Consider the following 18,261-nt stretch of genomic DNA (forward strand, 5'->3'; position numbering starts at 1 on the left):
AAATTATGCAAATAACAAGAATAAAGAACAATGTATTATGCAATGAGATTTATGCGCTTTATGTAAAATGTGAAATAATACAGGATAATTGTTGATATATTTGTTATATCTGAAGATGCCCTAAACGGCAAAAACGTTCATATATCTTATTAAATAGCAAATAAACAATTGCAAGTTGATATGTCTTAAGATTGAAAATGTATTATATACTTATTTAATAACTAGAAATAGCTGTTTCCCTATACCCATTATAAACAGTGTTGCCCTGCTGTTTTCAAATCAGTTGCGAGTAATAAGTTGATAGTGTGAGTTGAAGCAAGTTGTTCTTAAAAGTTTGTGGGATAATGTCATATGCGTTATGTAAACATATGTATTTGTACAATACATATACTAAAAAGAAAATTGTGTGTGGCAACAAGATGCAAATTTCAGTATAACCTAACAGATCAGTGCCCATTGCCTTTACGATAAGACTATAAAAAGCTTATGCAGACAGGTTCAATAAATGATCTAAAATACCTAGAAGACAGCATGTTCTTACAGAAGAAAAACTATACGAGACTGGTGAAAGACTAGAGCACATCTCTCTCTTAGGTGTTTGGTGCAGGAAACCAGAATAAGCAAGCATTCTGCTGGAAAAGCACAAGATTACTTAACTTAAGGCCATACAGAATTCTAGTAGTCCCAGAGTTGTAACCTGAAGTTCCTATTAAGAGACTGCTTAAAGACTACATAATAGCTGCTATAAAGTTAGTCGGTAGTGATGAACTTGTGAAAGTGAACAAAAATTTCATAAAAAGATGTGAACAATGTGTTTGCAGTGAATGGGGAACATTTTGAGCAACGAATGTCAGGTAAGTACAAACTCTACAATATTCTTATTTTAAGTGTTATATCATCAGTGCTGGGGACACAGGCGCACACCTCACAGTAACCAAGCCATAGCTTGGTGGTGACTGTAGCACCTAGATCTGATTATGATAAATGTTCCTCACTGTATCAACAATGCCATACAACTTCGCAGTTGATACAGTATTGTGTGTGTGTGTGTGTGTGTGTGTGTGTGTGTGTGTATCTAATGCTCTGGAATTAACAATGAAGTCATCATCCTTCTTGCTTCCCAATATTTTGATGGAAGGTCCACAAATGTCCTAAGAGTTTCACAATTAGCCAGATGCTCCATCTCCATGTCCTCTTCTCTGGTGCACAGTAAGCATTTAGGTGAATTCAGTACTCTAATACGATGGAGGTGTTTACTGAGGCAATCATGACAAGTAATCAATCTAAACATGGCCACGGCAGATTTTCGAGGTAGATCAGGAATTAGTTTTGTATCTTTAAATGATTCTTTCCATTTTGAATTTTGATGTTTTGCCTGTTCGCTGTTACTTATTCTTTTTATGACTCGTTTTATTTATTCATAAGGGAACTTTAAATTTGTTTTTACGTTGATTTTAGTTCCTTTCTTTGCTAACATACCTGCTTTCTCGTTACTGTTCAGTCCACAGTGGGCCGGGATCCATTGGAAGACCACTTTATTTAGCATTTGAATTTGTTTTACCATGCAATGAATTTCTTTTACTTCTTCCATTTTAGGGGATGTAGTTGAGCTGATGGACTGGATTGCAGCTTTGGAGTCAGACAGGATGACTATGTTTTCGCACTGGTTTAGCCAAACAAATACATTTTGAAGTGATGTATAAATGGCTTCAACTTCGCCATCAAAATTTGTTGTGTACTTGCCAACAAGTATTGTTACAGTACAGTATTGTTAAATAACTGACAAAAATATTAGAGAATTGGGAAAAGTTATGATTTGTTAGAACTTTTACCACATCTTGTTTCCATATGCCATCAAGTATTACATCTGGATTAATAACAGAAGCCATGGAAAATGTTTACGACTGAAATATGCAAAACACATACTTGTTAGAATTTAATGGTACAGCTTGTCCAAGTCAAGTCTGCGAGTGGGGATATCGGGATGGAATGTAGAGGCAAAACACAGTTGCCACATAGGTCACTTGACGCTCAGATTTCAACGTGTGCACATCGTTTAAAATACACTACGGAGCGCACGCATTTTTTGTTCTTGTCTTCAGATAAAGGCAACAGTTACGCTGTCTCCCAGCCTCACCCCTCATGCAACTTTCTCTACTACGCCCACGCTTGCCAATCAGAATGCCAAACCTCACTGTCAAGCAGAAGTAGAAGTACAGTCTATTTCAAAGTGTCTTAAAGTGTTAGCGCTCTCTGAACTGAAGCGCAGTAGGAAAACTTTGCTATCATATGAGACTGTACTGGTTTCTTCTCGTTACCGCCTCCTTTCACTACAGAACTGCCTCCAACTTCCCCTCTCAGCTCGCAGACTTAACTTGGTAGAGCTGTAAAGCTTCATGACCTCTTCCCATAGTAGTTGTGTTAAAATACACACAGTTATAACATGCAATGCTATTTCAATACTCAGAAGTAAATGTTAATTTTTAAAACTATTACTTAACAGATCAATTGTTGTTACAGTAATGATAAGCTGTTTTGCAAGTTCACACACGCATAGCAATATTACTATACCTTTCAGGTTACTGAATCTTACCTTATAGTCACAGGAGAAGATCGATGATGGCTTCTGCGATCATGTGATGATGATAAATAACTGCGTGATCTATGACGGGAGCTATGTGAAACAAAATCAAATACTTGGGTGATTACTTTAGAAATAAAGAATAGAGAAAACTAAGGGGGATGGAAAGGAAGTAAAAATGAACTATTACAAAGGAAGCATGCAAAGAATACTACAATACAGCAGGCATAAAATTCTTACAGGAATATAAAGACATAAAGAGCAATCTTCAGACTGATGATGCAAATTAACAAGACCTTAAATTAAGCTTAACCACCAAGTAAAGTTTATGACAGCGTGTATAATATAAGTTTTGGTGTATCAGAATAAGTTAATCTGTTTTATACTAATAAATCTCTTCTGTTCAAAATATGGTTTACATTTAAAAATGAAGTGAAGGGAGTAGAGAGTTATTAAGTGAAATTTTGTGGAAAAAGTATTTCATTAAACAAGAATTTTACTCATCTCTTAAGGGGACACTGTGCTGAATTTCCAAGTTCCATATTTTTAAGGGTTCACAATAGGGAATCAATAACTAGCCTACCATACTTCTGAAGATTCAGCAAATTTTGATAACTTGTATATCTGGTTAATAACTACAAACGTACAAAAATTTCATCTGCCTATGATAAGTGGTTTGCATTTTATTAATATTTTATTAAAATGTTGACTAACTGTAGCAACTTTCGTGGAATATCACTTCTGTTGACGTCTTACAAAACTTTGTCCAATATTCTTTCGAGAAGATTAACTCCATATGTATATGAAATTATTGGGGATTATCAGTGTGGTTTTAGACATAATAGATCGACTATTGATCAGATTTTTTGTATTCGACAGATATTGGAGGAAAAATGGGAGTATAAAGGTACAGTAAATCAGTTATTCATAGATTTCAAAAAGGCATATGACTCGGCTGAGAGAGAAGTTTTATATAATATTCTTATTGAATTTGGTATTCCCAAGAAACTAGTTCAATTAATTAAAATATGTCAGCAGAGTCTGTATAGACCAGTTTCTGTCAGATGCTTTTCCAATTCACTGCGGGCTAAAGCATGGAAATGCACTATCACCTTTACTTTTTAACTATGCTCTAGAATATGCCATTAGGAAAGTCCAGGATAACAGAGAGGGTTTGGAATTGAATGGGTTACATCAGCTCCTTGTTTATGTGGATGACAAGACTATAGTTAGGAGAAAATCCACAAACTATTATGGAGAGCACGGGAATTTTACTGGAAGCAAGTAAAGAGATAAGTTTGGAAGTAAATCCTGAAAAAACGAAGCATATGATTATGTCTCATGACCAGAATACTGTATGAAATGGAAATATAAAAATTGGAAATTTATTCTTTGAAGAGGTGGAAAAATTCAAATATCTTGGTGCAACAGTAACAGATTTAAACGATACTCGGGAGGAAATTAAATGCATAATAAATATGGGAAATGCGTGCTATTATTCGGTTGATAAGCTTTTATCATCCAGTCTGCTCTCAAAAAAGCTGGAAGTTAGAATTTATAAAACAATTATATTACTGGTTGTTCTGTATGATTGTGAAACTTGGACTGTCACTTTGAGAAAGGAACAGACATTAAGGATGTTTGAGAATAAGATGCTTAGGAAAAGAGGGATGAAGTTACAGGAGAATGGAGAAAGTTACACAATGCAGAACTGCATGCATTTTATTCTTCACCTGACATAATTAGGAACATTAAAACCAGATGTTTGAGATGGGCAGGGCATGTAGCACATATGGGCGAATCCACAAATGCATACAGTGTGTTAGTTGGGAGGCCAGAGGGAATAAGACCTTTGGGGAGGCTGAGACATAGATGGAAGGATGATATTAAAAAAGGATTTGAGGGAGGTGGGATATGGTGGTAAAGACAGGATAGGGACCGACAGCGAGCTTATGTGAGGGCAGCAATGAACCTGCGGGTTCCTTAAAAGACATAAGTAAGTAAGTATTGAATAACTTAAAAGTCCTTTGTGCCACAATTAAAATTATTCTTAATTGATATTCACTTATATGGATCCTTACATACCGGATGTTCTACTTATACAAATTTAATGATGAAACCAATTGTTAAAAAGAGTGAAAACTGGATTTTTTTTTGTCCCATAAACCTTAACATGGCTTACTTTAGTGGCATGGGAAATGTCCAACCGGTACTCTACCTCGAGCCGTGTTATGAAGCATTTGTGGTGTGACACTGTTGACAGCAACATAAAATCTTTCCTGTAAGTCTGCCAAATCACATACTGGTGCCGTGTAGACTTGGTCCTTAACAAACCTCCGACATTTTCTTCAGAAACTTTATGCTTGGAATGTTTACCTGCTTTGGATAACAAACTTCCTGTTTCTCTGAGCTGCCAATCCCATTTCATTGTTGATACATATGTCAGAACGAATTCCCTCGCTTTAAGGTTGTACTGACGACGACAAAACACTTTCTGCTGTTCTGTCCACATGGCGACTAACTCTTTCCCAAGATACGATAAGATTTTTCAAATGAAATTATCTGTGCATGCACATGATGTATGATTCATCTAACAACAACGGGTTAAAACTTTCATATTTCCTCTTTAAAACAGTACCAACCTTTTCCCATTTGAAAGTGTATTCTTTTATTGTACTTATAAGCAGAACACCACGGTGTACATGGGATCAAAACTTGCTATAGGGTTTTGCTGTAAAATTAGTAGAATTTTTTATTATAAAAGAATAATGTACAGAAAAACCCAATAGTAATGTTTGTTCCAATGTACATAAAGAATAATATAAGTGAATATCAGTTAAAATAATGTAAATTGTGGTGCAAGGGACTTTTATATAAAGCGATACAATATTTTATTAAGGCATTAATAAAATGCAAACCGCTTATCATAGAGGGATGAAATTTTTTACATGTGTTATTATTAACCAGATAAACCAGCAATAAAAGTTTTCTGAATTTAGCTTTAAAAACATGAAAGTTGTTAATTTCAGAATAGTTTCCCTGAAGTATTTACATTCCAGCTATCTCTGATTATGGAAGAGCAAAATTTCAATGAATATACCTGCATAAAATGTGTTCTAAAGCTGCGCAAAACACAATCATATTAGCAAAACGATCTAAAATGCAAAATAAATAACGTAAAACATGTGAACTATTTCAGAATGCAATTAAGAAAACACCATGATGTTGTAAATACATATTATAAGGTGAACAGTACGAGTATTTCAGGTTTCATCAAAGATGTGTTTAGTGACAAAAAAAAAGTTTCAGCTACATAAGTTCAAGTTAACCTTTGCGAATTTTTGCGACTACTATGAATAGAACAGAAATTATGTTAATACTTCAATGCTTCAAATTAATTACTTAAGGGGACACTATAGTGAAATTACAAACTTCCATGTTTTTGAAGCTAGATTCATCAAATATTTATCATTAGCATATCTGGTTAGTAACAACATGTGTACAAAATTTCATCCTTCTATGGTAAGTGGTTTCTGTTTTATTAACATTTTAATAAAATATTGTATCACTTTATATAAGCAGTTCCTTGTGCCACAAGTGACATTATTTTTAACTGATATTTATGTGGGAACAAAACTTGCTATGTTTTGCTGTAAAATGAATCGGTTCATAACTATAAATTTATTATTACTATTTTCTTTATTATTTTTAAATTAAAATTTCTAGTTACTTACTGATTCACTTTACAGCAAAACCTCATTGTAAGTTTTGTTTCCATGCACATAAGGAAACACGTAAGTGAATATCAGTTAAAAATAATGTAAATTGTGACACAAGAAACTTTTTATATAAAGTAATACAATATTTCATTAAAATCATAACATAATGCAATCAACTTATATGCAGATGAAATTTTGTTTATTAACAAGATATACCAGTCATAAAAATCGGTTAATCTAGCTCTATAGATATGGAAGTTATTAATTTCATCATAGTGGACACTTAAAAATATGAACTTTGGGCATTTCAGTATAGTGTCCCCTTAAGAAAACATCGCACTGAATGCATCCACAATATGCATTATATTACTGTCTCTGTCTGTCTGTCTGTCCATTCCTCTGTTCATTCACAAAATCCATCCATATATATATATATATATATATATATATATATATTTATTCGATGTTAAGCAACACTTGCCATATGTTCAACTACAGTGACAGCATCTGAGATAATTTCCATAGTGAAGAGTGTCGTTTCTGAACTTCAAAAGTGTCACAAAGTGGACTGGAAACTGCTACAGCAAGACAATCTTGCTGGATGCAATTAATATGCAGTACTTTGCCTCGTGAGTACATTTTTGCGCTAATGATATTTTATACTAAAAACCAAGATACATTTAGTACAAATAAAAATATTCATAACTTTAGTACAAGACACAAATCAGATCTCCATCTACCCTCTGTTAATCTAAGCTGTTATATATATATATATATATATATATATATATATATATATATAAAAGGAGTTCATTATTCATGTATTACGGTCTTCAATGCACTGCCTAATAAATCTTAAAGCTTTGAAGGGTCACGAGAGGAGGTTCAGAACAAAATTAACCAAATTTCTAAATACTCATACCTTCTACACAATTGATGAATTGTTTTGCTTGGAAACTGAATTAATCTACTTACGGTACTGTGTAATTATTGTACAATTTTGTATAGCTTCTAGAATTATACACTTGCAGAATTTGTAAGCTTCCTTTATTGTAGGAGCAATGAATGAATGCTTTGTACTAATAAGTATTAAGTGGGCATTTTCTTAAGAGAGTTAAATTTTAGTTTAAATCCTATTTTATGAAAGTATTCTATCTTGTGATAATGGACCACTTCTGTAACTATTTTTGATGTATGATTTCGAAGGAGTAAAATTTAAATAATTCGACAAGTTTAAAGAAATAATGATTCTTACTTTCTCGGAGAAAATATTTTATTTTAAATTTGTTATTTTACGACGCTTTATCAACTGCTGTGGTTATTTAGCGTCTGAATGAGGTGAAGCTGATAATACCAGTGAAATGAGTCCAGGGTCCAGCACCAAGAGTTACCCAGCATTTGCTTTTAATGGGCTGAGGGAAAACCCTGGAAAAAATCTCAATCAGGTAACTTGTACTTTCCAACCAGAATTTGAACACAGGCCCATTCATTTCACAGTCAGGCATGTTAACCGTTACTCCACAGCAGTGGACGTTGAACACAGGTCTCTGACCCAGCAGGTTCGGCTTGAACATTCAGACACAGGTCTCCAAAATATATAATTTATTTCCAAAAAATAGTCTGCCCAGGCATCCTGGGTTGCCAAAAACACAGAATAACACACATATAAGAATAATATCGAATACAGTAAAATAGAGGAGTCAAATTGAAATGTGAACTAGGAGCTTAAATTTAAGAAATAATAAATTTGCACATATATCGTAACAATCACACACTAATGAATAGAAGGGGGGGGGGGGAGGATTATGATATTCCATATAAATGATTTTTCAGAATTTCCACAGACCCTTTAATGCTACAAGTAATTATTTTTGGAATGATGTCATGGATTCCAAATGTTTTGATAGTGTTTACAGTTGATCGTGGGATGGTACCCCTCACTCCGATCATTAAACCATGTTATTTATCAAATACAATTTTCAAGAAATACTTAAGATTTACATTTAATATTTTTTCGTATTTTCAGAATGCTACTGATTTTGGGATAAATTTACCGAAACCTATCTACCGATTGATTTTTAATTGTCGTTTTATGTATTTTTTTTAATATTGTTTGATTTTAACTTAATGTATATTTTATGATTCAACTTTGTCAGAGGACTCAATGAGAATAATTGAGGGGCTGGGTGCAAGAAGGACATTTTAGAGGATGTGCCCTTTTTGAGTAAAATGCTTTATTGTGTTCTCTGATCTGTTATGCATATGATCACCAAGCTGTAGTTCAATACTGTGATCATTGAGGTCAGGAGTACCCAAAATGTAAAGGCATGCATAGTTAAATCATTACGGTTTGAATTTTCAACGTCAATTTTCTCAAAACTTGCATTTGAGAGAAGTGCCTTTCTTGCACCCAACCCCTCAATTATACCTTCAACTGAAAACTATTCAAACAAAAAATTTAAGCTTTAATTTAAGAGATCAGAAAGCAGTAATACATATCATACAAGTCTGAAAACGTAGTTAGAATTCGTTCCTTGTTCATAAATATAACCAGAAGGAACATCTGAGCTCAAATCACTTATAAACACCATTTCAGATGTCTATCAAAATATCAATTATCATAAATAACTTAATATTAAAAGTGACAACATATGAGGAATTATGTAACAAAAATCTGTGCATAATTAATTAGATCAAATTTTATTAAACATTACAATTTATAACCTAAAACAGATAGCGTGAGGTACTCAGAGTAACAAAAAATGTTTTATGTATACTTCTGTGAAGAAATCCGTAACATGTTTTATGTGTTGCAACAATTTCTTTATGTCGACAATGATACTCCTGTTCGTAGTTTAATTCTTTAAACTATCATTTATGATTCTATTAAACTTTAACGCATTATATTCTTTGTAAACTTCGATAATATCAAGGTAACAGATTAAAATCATTCATTATTAGTTTATATTTCTCAAGTAGACAATGAGGGGAGAAGAAAGGAACCATAATTATATTCTGTATATGTGTATTTCCAATACATGACAGTGTACAGCACAAAATTATTCAAAATATCTGCAGCAATAACTTCAATTTGAAAGGAAGTACAATTTACTGCAAATATATGCTATTAATCTTGTATTCAGAAATCATGAAAATTTTAACAAGTTTATAATACATATTTACTTATAAATATTAATAAATCGAAGAGAGGGGCTCATCATTTCACTGCATTCTTCCATCTTGATTCACGATGTGCGACGTGAATGGTAGCAATTTCTGTAAGTCATACCAAATTATGAAAGACCTGTATAATGATTCTAGTAACACTATCAAATTTGGTCTTATTATCATCATCATCATCTTCCTCCTCTACTATTAACTAGTATCCTCCAGTAAGAAAAAATTGTCTTGTGTTATAATATAATCATTTTGGGAAGGACAATAATTTTTTTCACGAAATTCTGACTCATCGGTTTTTATTGACAACTGCCACGAGTCCTGCATATACAAAGTTTCTTTATATACTATACAGAGAACAAATGAAAGACATATCAAAAGGTCCAGAATCATGCTGATCTCACACAATGGCTAGTGTACTGGTCTATCGGAATTGCCTCGATGTTGTGTTGTTGGGTGCTCAAAAACTACAAACACATACATTGGATTAAGTATTCATGGATTTCCTAACCGCGAAGGATCATCAGTAGATTCAAAGCATGGTTGAATCGAATAAATTGGCATAATTTCAGACCTACAGAATTCCATCATTTGTTCTAAACACTTAGTGAACGAGGCATTAGATTATATGAATGGTTTGAGCATTGAACTGGAAAAAGATCATTCCTGGCCAAAGATGTTCCATGATATATCACTCCCGTGGACTGTCCTGAATCGCTGAAAGCTGTGAAGAATTGTTCTTTCTTGGGGTTCAAGGAACTATAAAGGTAATACTCGTAATAACTTTGTCAAATAAAAACTTCCAACATGTATATTGCTATCAAATATTTAATACACAAGTCAACTGGTACAAAGTCATTAGTTTTTTTGCTATATATGAGTGTTTCTTGTTTAGTCAACTGTCCAAGACAGGTCTGAACCTCATAAGTGACACCAATAAGGCATCGTTCATGAGGGAACTAGCCAAAAGATAATGGGGTAGGGTTGCCAGTTCCTTTCCCCCCTCCATTGCACACATCGTTGACTAGATATATATTACACTATTTTGCTACTACTTCATTACTATTGGAGATGCAGAGCTGCAATAATAAGCACATCTGACTGTAAAACAAGTGGGCCCAAGATCAAATCCTGGTTGAGCCAAGTTACCAGGTTGAGGTTTTTTCCAAGGTTTACCCTCAACCAACTGAAGCATAATTGCTGGGAAATATTCGCACTGGACCTCCGATTCATTTCTCTATCATTTATTCACACTGCAGCAAGTGGTATATGCAGAGAACGACCATTGGAAGGGGGGTGGTGGAGGTGGCAGTGGTGGTCGTGGTTGTGGTCGTAGCAGTAGTAATCACAGTAGTAGTGGTAATCACAGTAGTAGTAGTGGTAATCACAGTAGTAGTAGTAGTAGTAGTAGTAGTAGTAGTAGTAGTAGTAGTAGTAGTAGTAGTAGTAGTGGTGGTGGTAATCACAGTAGTAGTAGTAGTAATCACAGTAGTAGTAGTAGTAGTAGTAGTAGTAGTAATCACAGTAGTAGTAGTAGTAGTAGTAGTAGTAGTAGTAGTAGTAGTGGTAATCACAGTAGTAGTAGTAGTAGTAGTAGTAGTAGTAGTAATCACAGTAGTAGTAGTGGTAATCACAGTAGTAGTAGTAGTAGTAGTAGTAGTAGTAGTAGTGGTAATCACAGTAGTAGTAGTAGTAATCACAGTAGTAGTAGTAGTAGTAGTAGTAGTAATCGTAGTAGTAGTAGTAGTGGTAATGACAGTAGTAGTAGTAGTAGTAATCACAGTAGTAGTAGTAGTAGTAGTAGTGGTAATCACAGTAGTAGTAGTAGTAGTAGTAATCACAGTAGTAGTAGTAGTAGTAGTAGTAGTAGTGGTAATCACAGTAGTAGTAGTAATCACAGTAGTAGTAGTGGTAATCACAGTAGTAGTAGTGGTAATCACAGTAGTAGTAGTAGTGGTAATCACAGTAGTAGTAATAGTAATCACAGTAGTAGTAGTAGTAGTAGTGGTAATCACAGTAATAATAGTAGTAGTAGTAGTGGTAATCACAGTAATAGTAGTAGTAGTAGTAGTGGTAATCACAGTAGTAGTAGTAGTAGTAGTAGTAGTAGTAGTAGTAGTAGCAGTAGTGGTAATCACAGTAGTAGTAGTAGTAGTAGCAATAGTGGTAATCACAGTAATCACAGTAGTAGTAGTAGTAGTAATCACAGTAGTCGTAGTAGTGGTAGTAGTAGTAGTGGTGGTAATCACAGTAGTAGTAGTAGTAGTAGTAGTAATCACAGTAGTCGTAGTAGTGGTAGTAGTAGTAGTGGTGGTAATCACAGTAGTAGTAGTAGTAGTAGTAGTAGTAGTAGTAGTAGTAGTAGTGGTAATCACAGTAGTAGTAGTAGTAATCACAGTAGTCATAGTAGTAGTAGTAGTAGTAGTAGTGGTGGTGGTAATCACAGTAGTAGTAGTAGTAGTAGTGGTAATCACAGTAGTAGTAGTAGTAGTAGTAATCACAGTAGTAGTAGAAGTAGTAGTAGTAGTGGTAATCACAGTAGTAGTAGTAGTAATACTGTATTAAATCTAGCAAAACAATTGTAACATACAGTATATTATTTACCGGATCAATGTATGAAAACAAAAGAGAATCTCTCTCTTACATCAAGTAATAAAGTAAATGAAATGAGAAAATCGTGTGCCCAAGAAAAAAGACACCTTACCACTGTCAGGGAACAATTGCACAAAGTGTTCTATCAGTGTGTTACGCCCACAGCCACCAAATTAACTTGTACTAACAGAACTCAGTAACAGCAAAACCAAGAATAATACGAATTATGATAAAATTGTAATCATAATATGAATTACAATTACAAACATATCCTATGCTTGAAAAGTCCCCAGAAGAAAGACATGCAATCACATTTAACTTTTATGACATACAAGCATCATGCTAACAAACTAAGACAGATGGCTGTTAAACAATATCACCTACCTTTAAGTATGGGAGACCAAATTGTACTTTTATAAAGCAAGTTTTATCTTACCTGGAAGAAGATGGCAATGCCAGTTGTGGCTCACGATGACGTCTAGCATGTCGATTTGAAGAGTTTGATGAATAACCAATTGCACCTAGAGAGTGTCTTGTCCTCTGCTCAAACTCTCTGTTGAAGTCCTCTGCTTCTTCTAAATGAAGAAAAAAAAATCATTGGCACTCGAAAGGATAACTAACAAGTGTTACTTTCCTTTATATTTTACATGTGTTGTGTAAGAAGAGTCTACATTTTGAAGTCTTCCTTCCTACATGCTAGATCTATAATGGATGGTAACTACAGTGTCCTTTAATGCAAATGACGAACTCATTTTGCATTTTTATTTATGCAAGAATCTGTGCAAAATGTAATGCCATTTCGAGTTGCTATGAATATTAATATGTAATGTAAGAAGAGTATCTTAGCAGTAGCATAGATATACAGTAAAACCTCGATAAGACGCACCCGCTTATTATGCTATCCCGTGTAATACACTTTTTTTGTCCAGTCCCGGCACATTTCATATATAACGCCTTTATAAAATACCCCGTTTGTTGCACTCAAGTCCTGCATAATACACTGTTTTTGTGGAATATTTTCGATGTAATTTTCAGCAATGAAACATCTTGGTAATTGAACTCACTGGTGCCATTAACCTGAAAAGTATTGGTATTCGACCCTTTACCTGCACATTTAAACCTTCATACTTCATACCTTAGTACTCATTTCATATTGGCAAGTTGTAGCCGATTTAAGTGAACACCATATTTTAAAGTTTTGGTGGCGTGCAATTCAAACCAAGAAATGGATTCGGAACACCTCAAAATCTGTGCTTCAGTGGCTGGTCATGATAATATCTTTGAAAAATATTGGAGTGCAAGAGGTCAAATGACTTTATTGTCAAACGCCTGGCATTAGAAAACAACAACAACAACTTCATACCTTAGTATACCCCACCCTCTTGTTACGCTCTTTTATTCGACTCCTTATCTGCGTTGTTAAAGCCTACAACAGTTACAATACCTCACCCTCTTGCTAACCCTCTATCTCAAACAGCATTCCTCATTCGACCATAATAAAATTCTGGAAATTATTGCTGGGCAGTTTGTTGTCCTTTTGTGTATTGAAGTGTCTGTGAATGTGATTACAATGAGTGTTAAACGAAAAGCCCTTTCTGTGTTGGAAAAATTGGAAATCTTACGAAAGTACGATGAGAACAGTACTCTTACTCAGAAACAACTCTCTGATGCATTAGGAATCCCATCATCGACATTAAGGACGATAACAAAAAGACGCGACTCAATCACTACAACTGCGACATCGGGAGGATGTAAGCGCACAAACTGAAGTGTGGTAAACATGAGGACTTGGAGAACACGCACACGGCAAACAACTATAAATGTTTTTTTTTTTTGCCAAAAGAATTAAGTAGGTACACTACATAAAGTAAATGTCTTTGACGTAGAGTACAGTAATTACATAATGGAGTAATAGTGTATTACCTTTCACGAATCATGTATTTCAACAAAGAAAAATGCTAATAGATACTGTATATAAGTCAAAATTAGTATACCCGCCTAATACGCGGTCCTGGTTAATACGTGTTTTACACCCAGTCCCTTGAACAGCGTCTTATCGAGGTTTTACTGTACAAATATTCAAATGTTTTATCATTCAGTTTATGAAAATCGAATATTTCGACAATCCCTGTTATCAAATATGTTATTTTCGAACTTGGTATGTCGTCTTTGGTGGTCTAATGGTTTCCATGCTTGCAATGCACCCACGTTTTGATGGGTGGCCATCCATGATGGATTTTTGGAACAAAAAAGCCCGAAGTACAATTTCCTCTGAGTGGAAAGTAAAGATGGGGCTTAAAAATTATACTCAATTTAAAGCATGTGAAAGTCGGCATGGGCTGGGGACTGCCCTCACATGTAGTAGATTACTTGGGTGGGTCCATTGTACTACCTGGAATGAAATGATGTGCATGCCTTAAGGCCTCTTGCACCACAAATTCCCGTTTGAGCTGCCTATGAACTCTCCTACAGTTTACAGAATCCTTTTACCTTTCTGCTTAGGCAACATTGTGGTTCCACAAACTACAACGAGTACAGTATGCCATCCAAGATGTCTGCTATTGTAGTTAAGGTACGGTCACACGTCGCTACTTTTGCAGCGATGCAGTACAAAAAACTGCGCAACTCTCGTACTGCGACATGTGAACAATGGTACAACCCGAAAAGTAGCGGCTGCCAAACCTGCTGCTCGCTACTTTTCCATGCTGCGCGCAGTTTAAAAGTAGCGACATGTGGACATGTGAACAGGGTTCTCAGGGTTGCAGCCGCAGCATTTTTGATATTGGTTTTGTTGAAACTCTTGCTGCGGTTGCGACCAGTGTTGCCACCCAAATGTGCCAATGATACTTTTATTGTTTGGATGTATTTTAATGTCAGATGTGATGAAAATAAATTATTTGTAACAGTGATTAAATGCACAACACAGTCTGAGCATATTTGCTGACGATATAATTCACTTTTTTAATTTTCTGTAGCGTAGTTTCAAACAGGAGGGTTGCCAACATTGATTACGTGAATATGTTGTTGGTTATCATTTAAGTATATAGGCGTTTTTAAAAGCTTTATAGTTAAAATAATGCCAACTTCTGAATACTAGTTAGGACAGGAAAGCAAATAATAGATAAATAATTTTTCGCATGAGTTTATTAATAATGCAAACATAACCACAAAATGTATATTGAGAAGTCAACACGGAGATGGAAACCTGCAGCATGACTGCGACTGCAAAAATAGCGCCTTGTGTGTGAACAGACTCGCAACCTCCAGTTGCAACTTTTGCAGCACTCGGGTTGCACAGCACACTACTTTTGGCTTACATGTGAACACGACACGCAACTTTTGCAGCTGCAGTACAAAAGTTGCGCAGCAAAAGTAGCGACGTGTGACCGTACCTTTACAGTAACAGCTGCTAGGTTCGCTACATGTGCACACAAAAAAACCGCTGGAGTGTCCCTACTGTTTAAATACACATACTGTGAGTTAGGTTAACTTTCAGTCATATTTAAGGGTAGCTACCAAGATCTGAAACGTCACAATATTTCATAATTCTAATTAATTACACTTTATATCACAATATTCATGACTTAATGAAATGTAATTTGTTTTTAATACATATTATGCATCATGATTATATTGTATGGCTTGTTTTAACAGTGGTTTTCTTGTCTAGTATATGGTAATTGTAACTATATAAAATTTAAATAGGTGTGCATTTTTGGTAGTGTTCCAATCAACAAATTATATGTGAGTAAATTCAAAACTATTTATCCAATATTCAGAATATGTAGGAATATTATCACCATTAAATCGAGAAAAATTCGTTCCGGCACCGGGAATCAAACCCGGGACCTCTCAGCTCTGTGCGCTGAGGGCTCTTTCCAACTGAGCTATGCCGGGACATGATCCACGGTGCCAGTCGAACTCCTCTCATTGTACTGTTTTACGGCCTACTACCTGCATTTAAACCTATGTAAGTCAATATGCAGGAGCGCATTTTTAAATTACTTTTATGTACATATTCAACAACAGTTTATGATAACTGTAAACATTTAATACATCAAATATTCATTATATGAGGTCTCGCCATCCTCATTGAATATTAACGCGACTATTATGAAGTATTCAATGTGTATTATCACCATTAAATCGAGAAAAATTCGTTCCGGCACCGGGAATCGAACCCAGGACCTCTCAGCTCTGTGCGCTGAGAGCTCTTTCCAACTGAGCTATGCCGGGACACGGAGAGGAGTTCGAACGGCACTGTGGATCGTGTCCTGGCATAGCTCATTAGGAAAGAGCCCTCAGCACGCAGAGCTGAGAGGTCCCGGGTTCGATTCCCGGTGCCAGAACGAATTTTTCTCGATTTAATGGTGATAATACACATTGACTACTTCATAGTAGTCGTATTAATATTCAATGAGGATGGCGAGACCTCATATAATGAATATTTGATGTAGGAATATATTAAGATTTTAGCAATGTGCAACACAGTAAGTACACAAAAAGGAAATTAAGCATAATAAATTATGTACCTCCTAAACTCTATCTAATGACAGCAGTAAATCTAGTAACTCACCTTCCTCCAGATTAATAAATTCTTGGCGTTCCTCTCGCTCTCCAGAATGGTAGTTCTGTTCACGCTCCAATACATGTGCTCGTTCACCAATATGATGACCAATAGAAATCTTTTTCACACCAGATCGTGAGTCACATACAGACTTTTTCGTTTCCTTCACACCACCTGGCACAGTCCTTGTTGATGACGAAGCCTGGTATACCTTTTAAGGTAAAAACAATGAGAATAGGACATTGACACTAAATTTACAAATGAACAAACAGTATTAGAATATTAATCTCTCATATACAGCTATATCCTTTCCAATTCTCTGTGTTCTACAGTGCACTCAGCAAAACTTTCTGTCTAGCATGAGTTCTGATGAAATGTGTGTAGCTGGAAATAGGTTTAGCAACACTTTTTCTTGGGAGTACAGTGAAACCTCTCATTTACGGACATCAAAGGGACGTCACAATCTGTCCGCTTCTGGGAGGTGTCCTTTACTGGGAGGGAGGCTCCCCAAACTAACAGTAAATTTATAATATGCATTATGTATTCCTTGATGATTTAAATGAAATGTATTACTGTAGTTTAATTCTAAATACAGTATACAGTACTACAGTAAATTCTTTGCAACTTTGAACTACAGCAGATAAAACTGAAAAAGGAAAATACAGTACTGTGCCTTGCAATTTTATTCTAGGTTTGCAGTTATTGTAATTTACAGTTTTCAACTTATCCTTTACGTTCAGGTGCCATGTCTCTCGAAAGAGAACAACTGATTGAAGTGAAGAAGATAATCCTACTAACCCCATCATGTGTCAAATACAATTTCACAATAGCGGAAACCTTGGACCCATCAGACAGGTTAAATTTTATGACTTTGTTTATCCACCCGCTTCCAGCTAACAAGGGGTAGCTGGCTGGGCTAGTGATAGCCTACGAGACCCTTATGTTATGTTTCATGTTAAGGAATTTCTATACAGTTCTCAAAACTAAATTTTCCATTTTTGTAACACATTAGGTATTGAGAACCAAGTTCTGTCCACAGTCAGGCGGTAAAGCAAGCTTTAGGACTGTGAAACAGCTGTCCATGCCCGTGTCTAAGAGTGTCCGTAAACGAGAGTTAAATTTATCATTATTTCCATATTATTTCAGTTGGGACATAAAAATCTGTCCGTATTTGAGGAGTGTCCGTATCTTGGGGTTGCCAATAAGGAGAGGTTTCACTGTAGCTGGAAAAGGTTTAACAACAGTTTTTCTTGGGAGTATTTGCTCTTTATCAATCATAAGTATATCCTCTGATTGAGGTTCTGACTGATATGTACCTCTATTATCAGTACATCTCACTTGACGATATTTGTCAGAGGAAGAACATGCATCTGAAGTCTGCTTAGTGTACCATGTAGCTAATCAGTGATGTACGCAATGGAGGGGGAAAGGAACTGGTCACCCTACCCTGTTATCTCCTGGCCTAGTTGCCTCATAAGCAGTGCTTTTTGGTATCACTTGTGAGGTTCAGACCTGTCTTCTGACAGTTGACTAAACAGCAACATTCATAAGTAAGAATGTATGAGGAGAAAAGGCTTTTAGCAAAGCAAGTCTTGTAAAATGATTGGGGAAGATGTTACTTTGTA

The 18,261-nt window shown here is 35.3% G+C and overlaps 1 protein-coding gene and 1 non-coding gene across 4 annotated transcripts in view; both read right to left on the minus strand.

Annotated features, from left to right (window-relative positions):
* The window catches only part of Mlf (myeloid leukemia factor), a 64,762-nt gene that overhangs the window by 20,156 nt on the left and 26,345 nt on the right, over window positions 1-18,261 (minus strand). For 2 of the 3 annotated variants that reach the window (XM_069826701.1, XM_069826703.1), the window contains exons 4-6: window positions 16,646-16,847; window positions 12,506-12,644; window positions 2,594-2,674 (exon numbers count right to left, since the gene is read on the minus strand). In XM_069826701.1, the coding sequence (XP_069682802.1) occupies window positions 2,594-2,674; window positions 12,506-12,644; window positions 16,646-16,847 (422 nt within the window). The remainder of the gene's footprint in view (window positions 1-2,593; window positions 2,675-12,505; window positions 12,645-16,645; window positions 16,848-18,261) is intronic. The other variant, XM_069826702.1, reaches the window with a different exon arrangement.
* TRNAC-ACA (transfer RNA cysteine (anticodon ACA)) lies at window positions 16,230-16,306 on the minus strand. The gene has a single exon. It is a non-coding gene; the product is annotated as a tRNA-Cys (tRNA).

Source organism: Periplaneta americana, chromosome 5, assembly GCF_040183065.1.
Source record: "Periplaneta americana isolate PAMFEO1 chromosome 5, P.americana_PAMFEO1_priV1, whole genome shotgun sequence".
In the NCBI taxonomy this organism is placed as follows: domain Eukaryota; kingdom Metazoa; phylum Arthropoda; class Insecta; order Blattodea; family Blattidae; genus Periplaneta; species Periplaneta americana.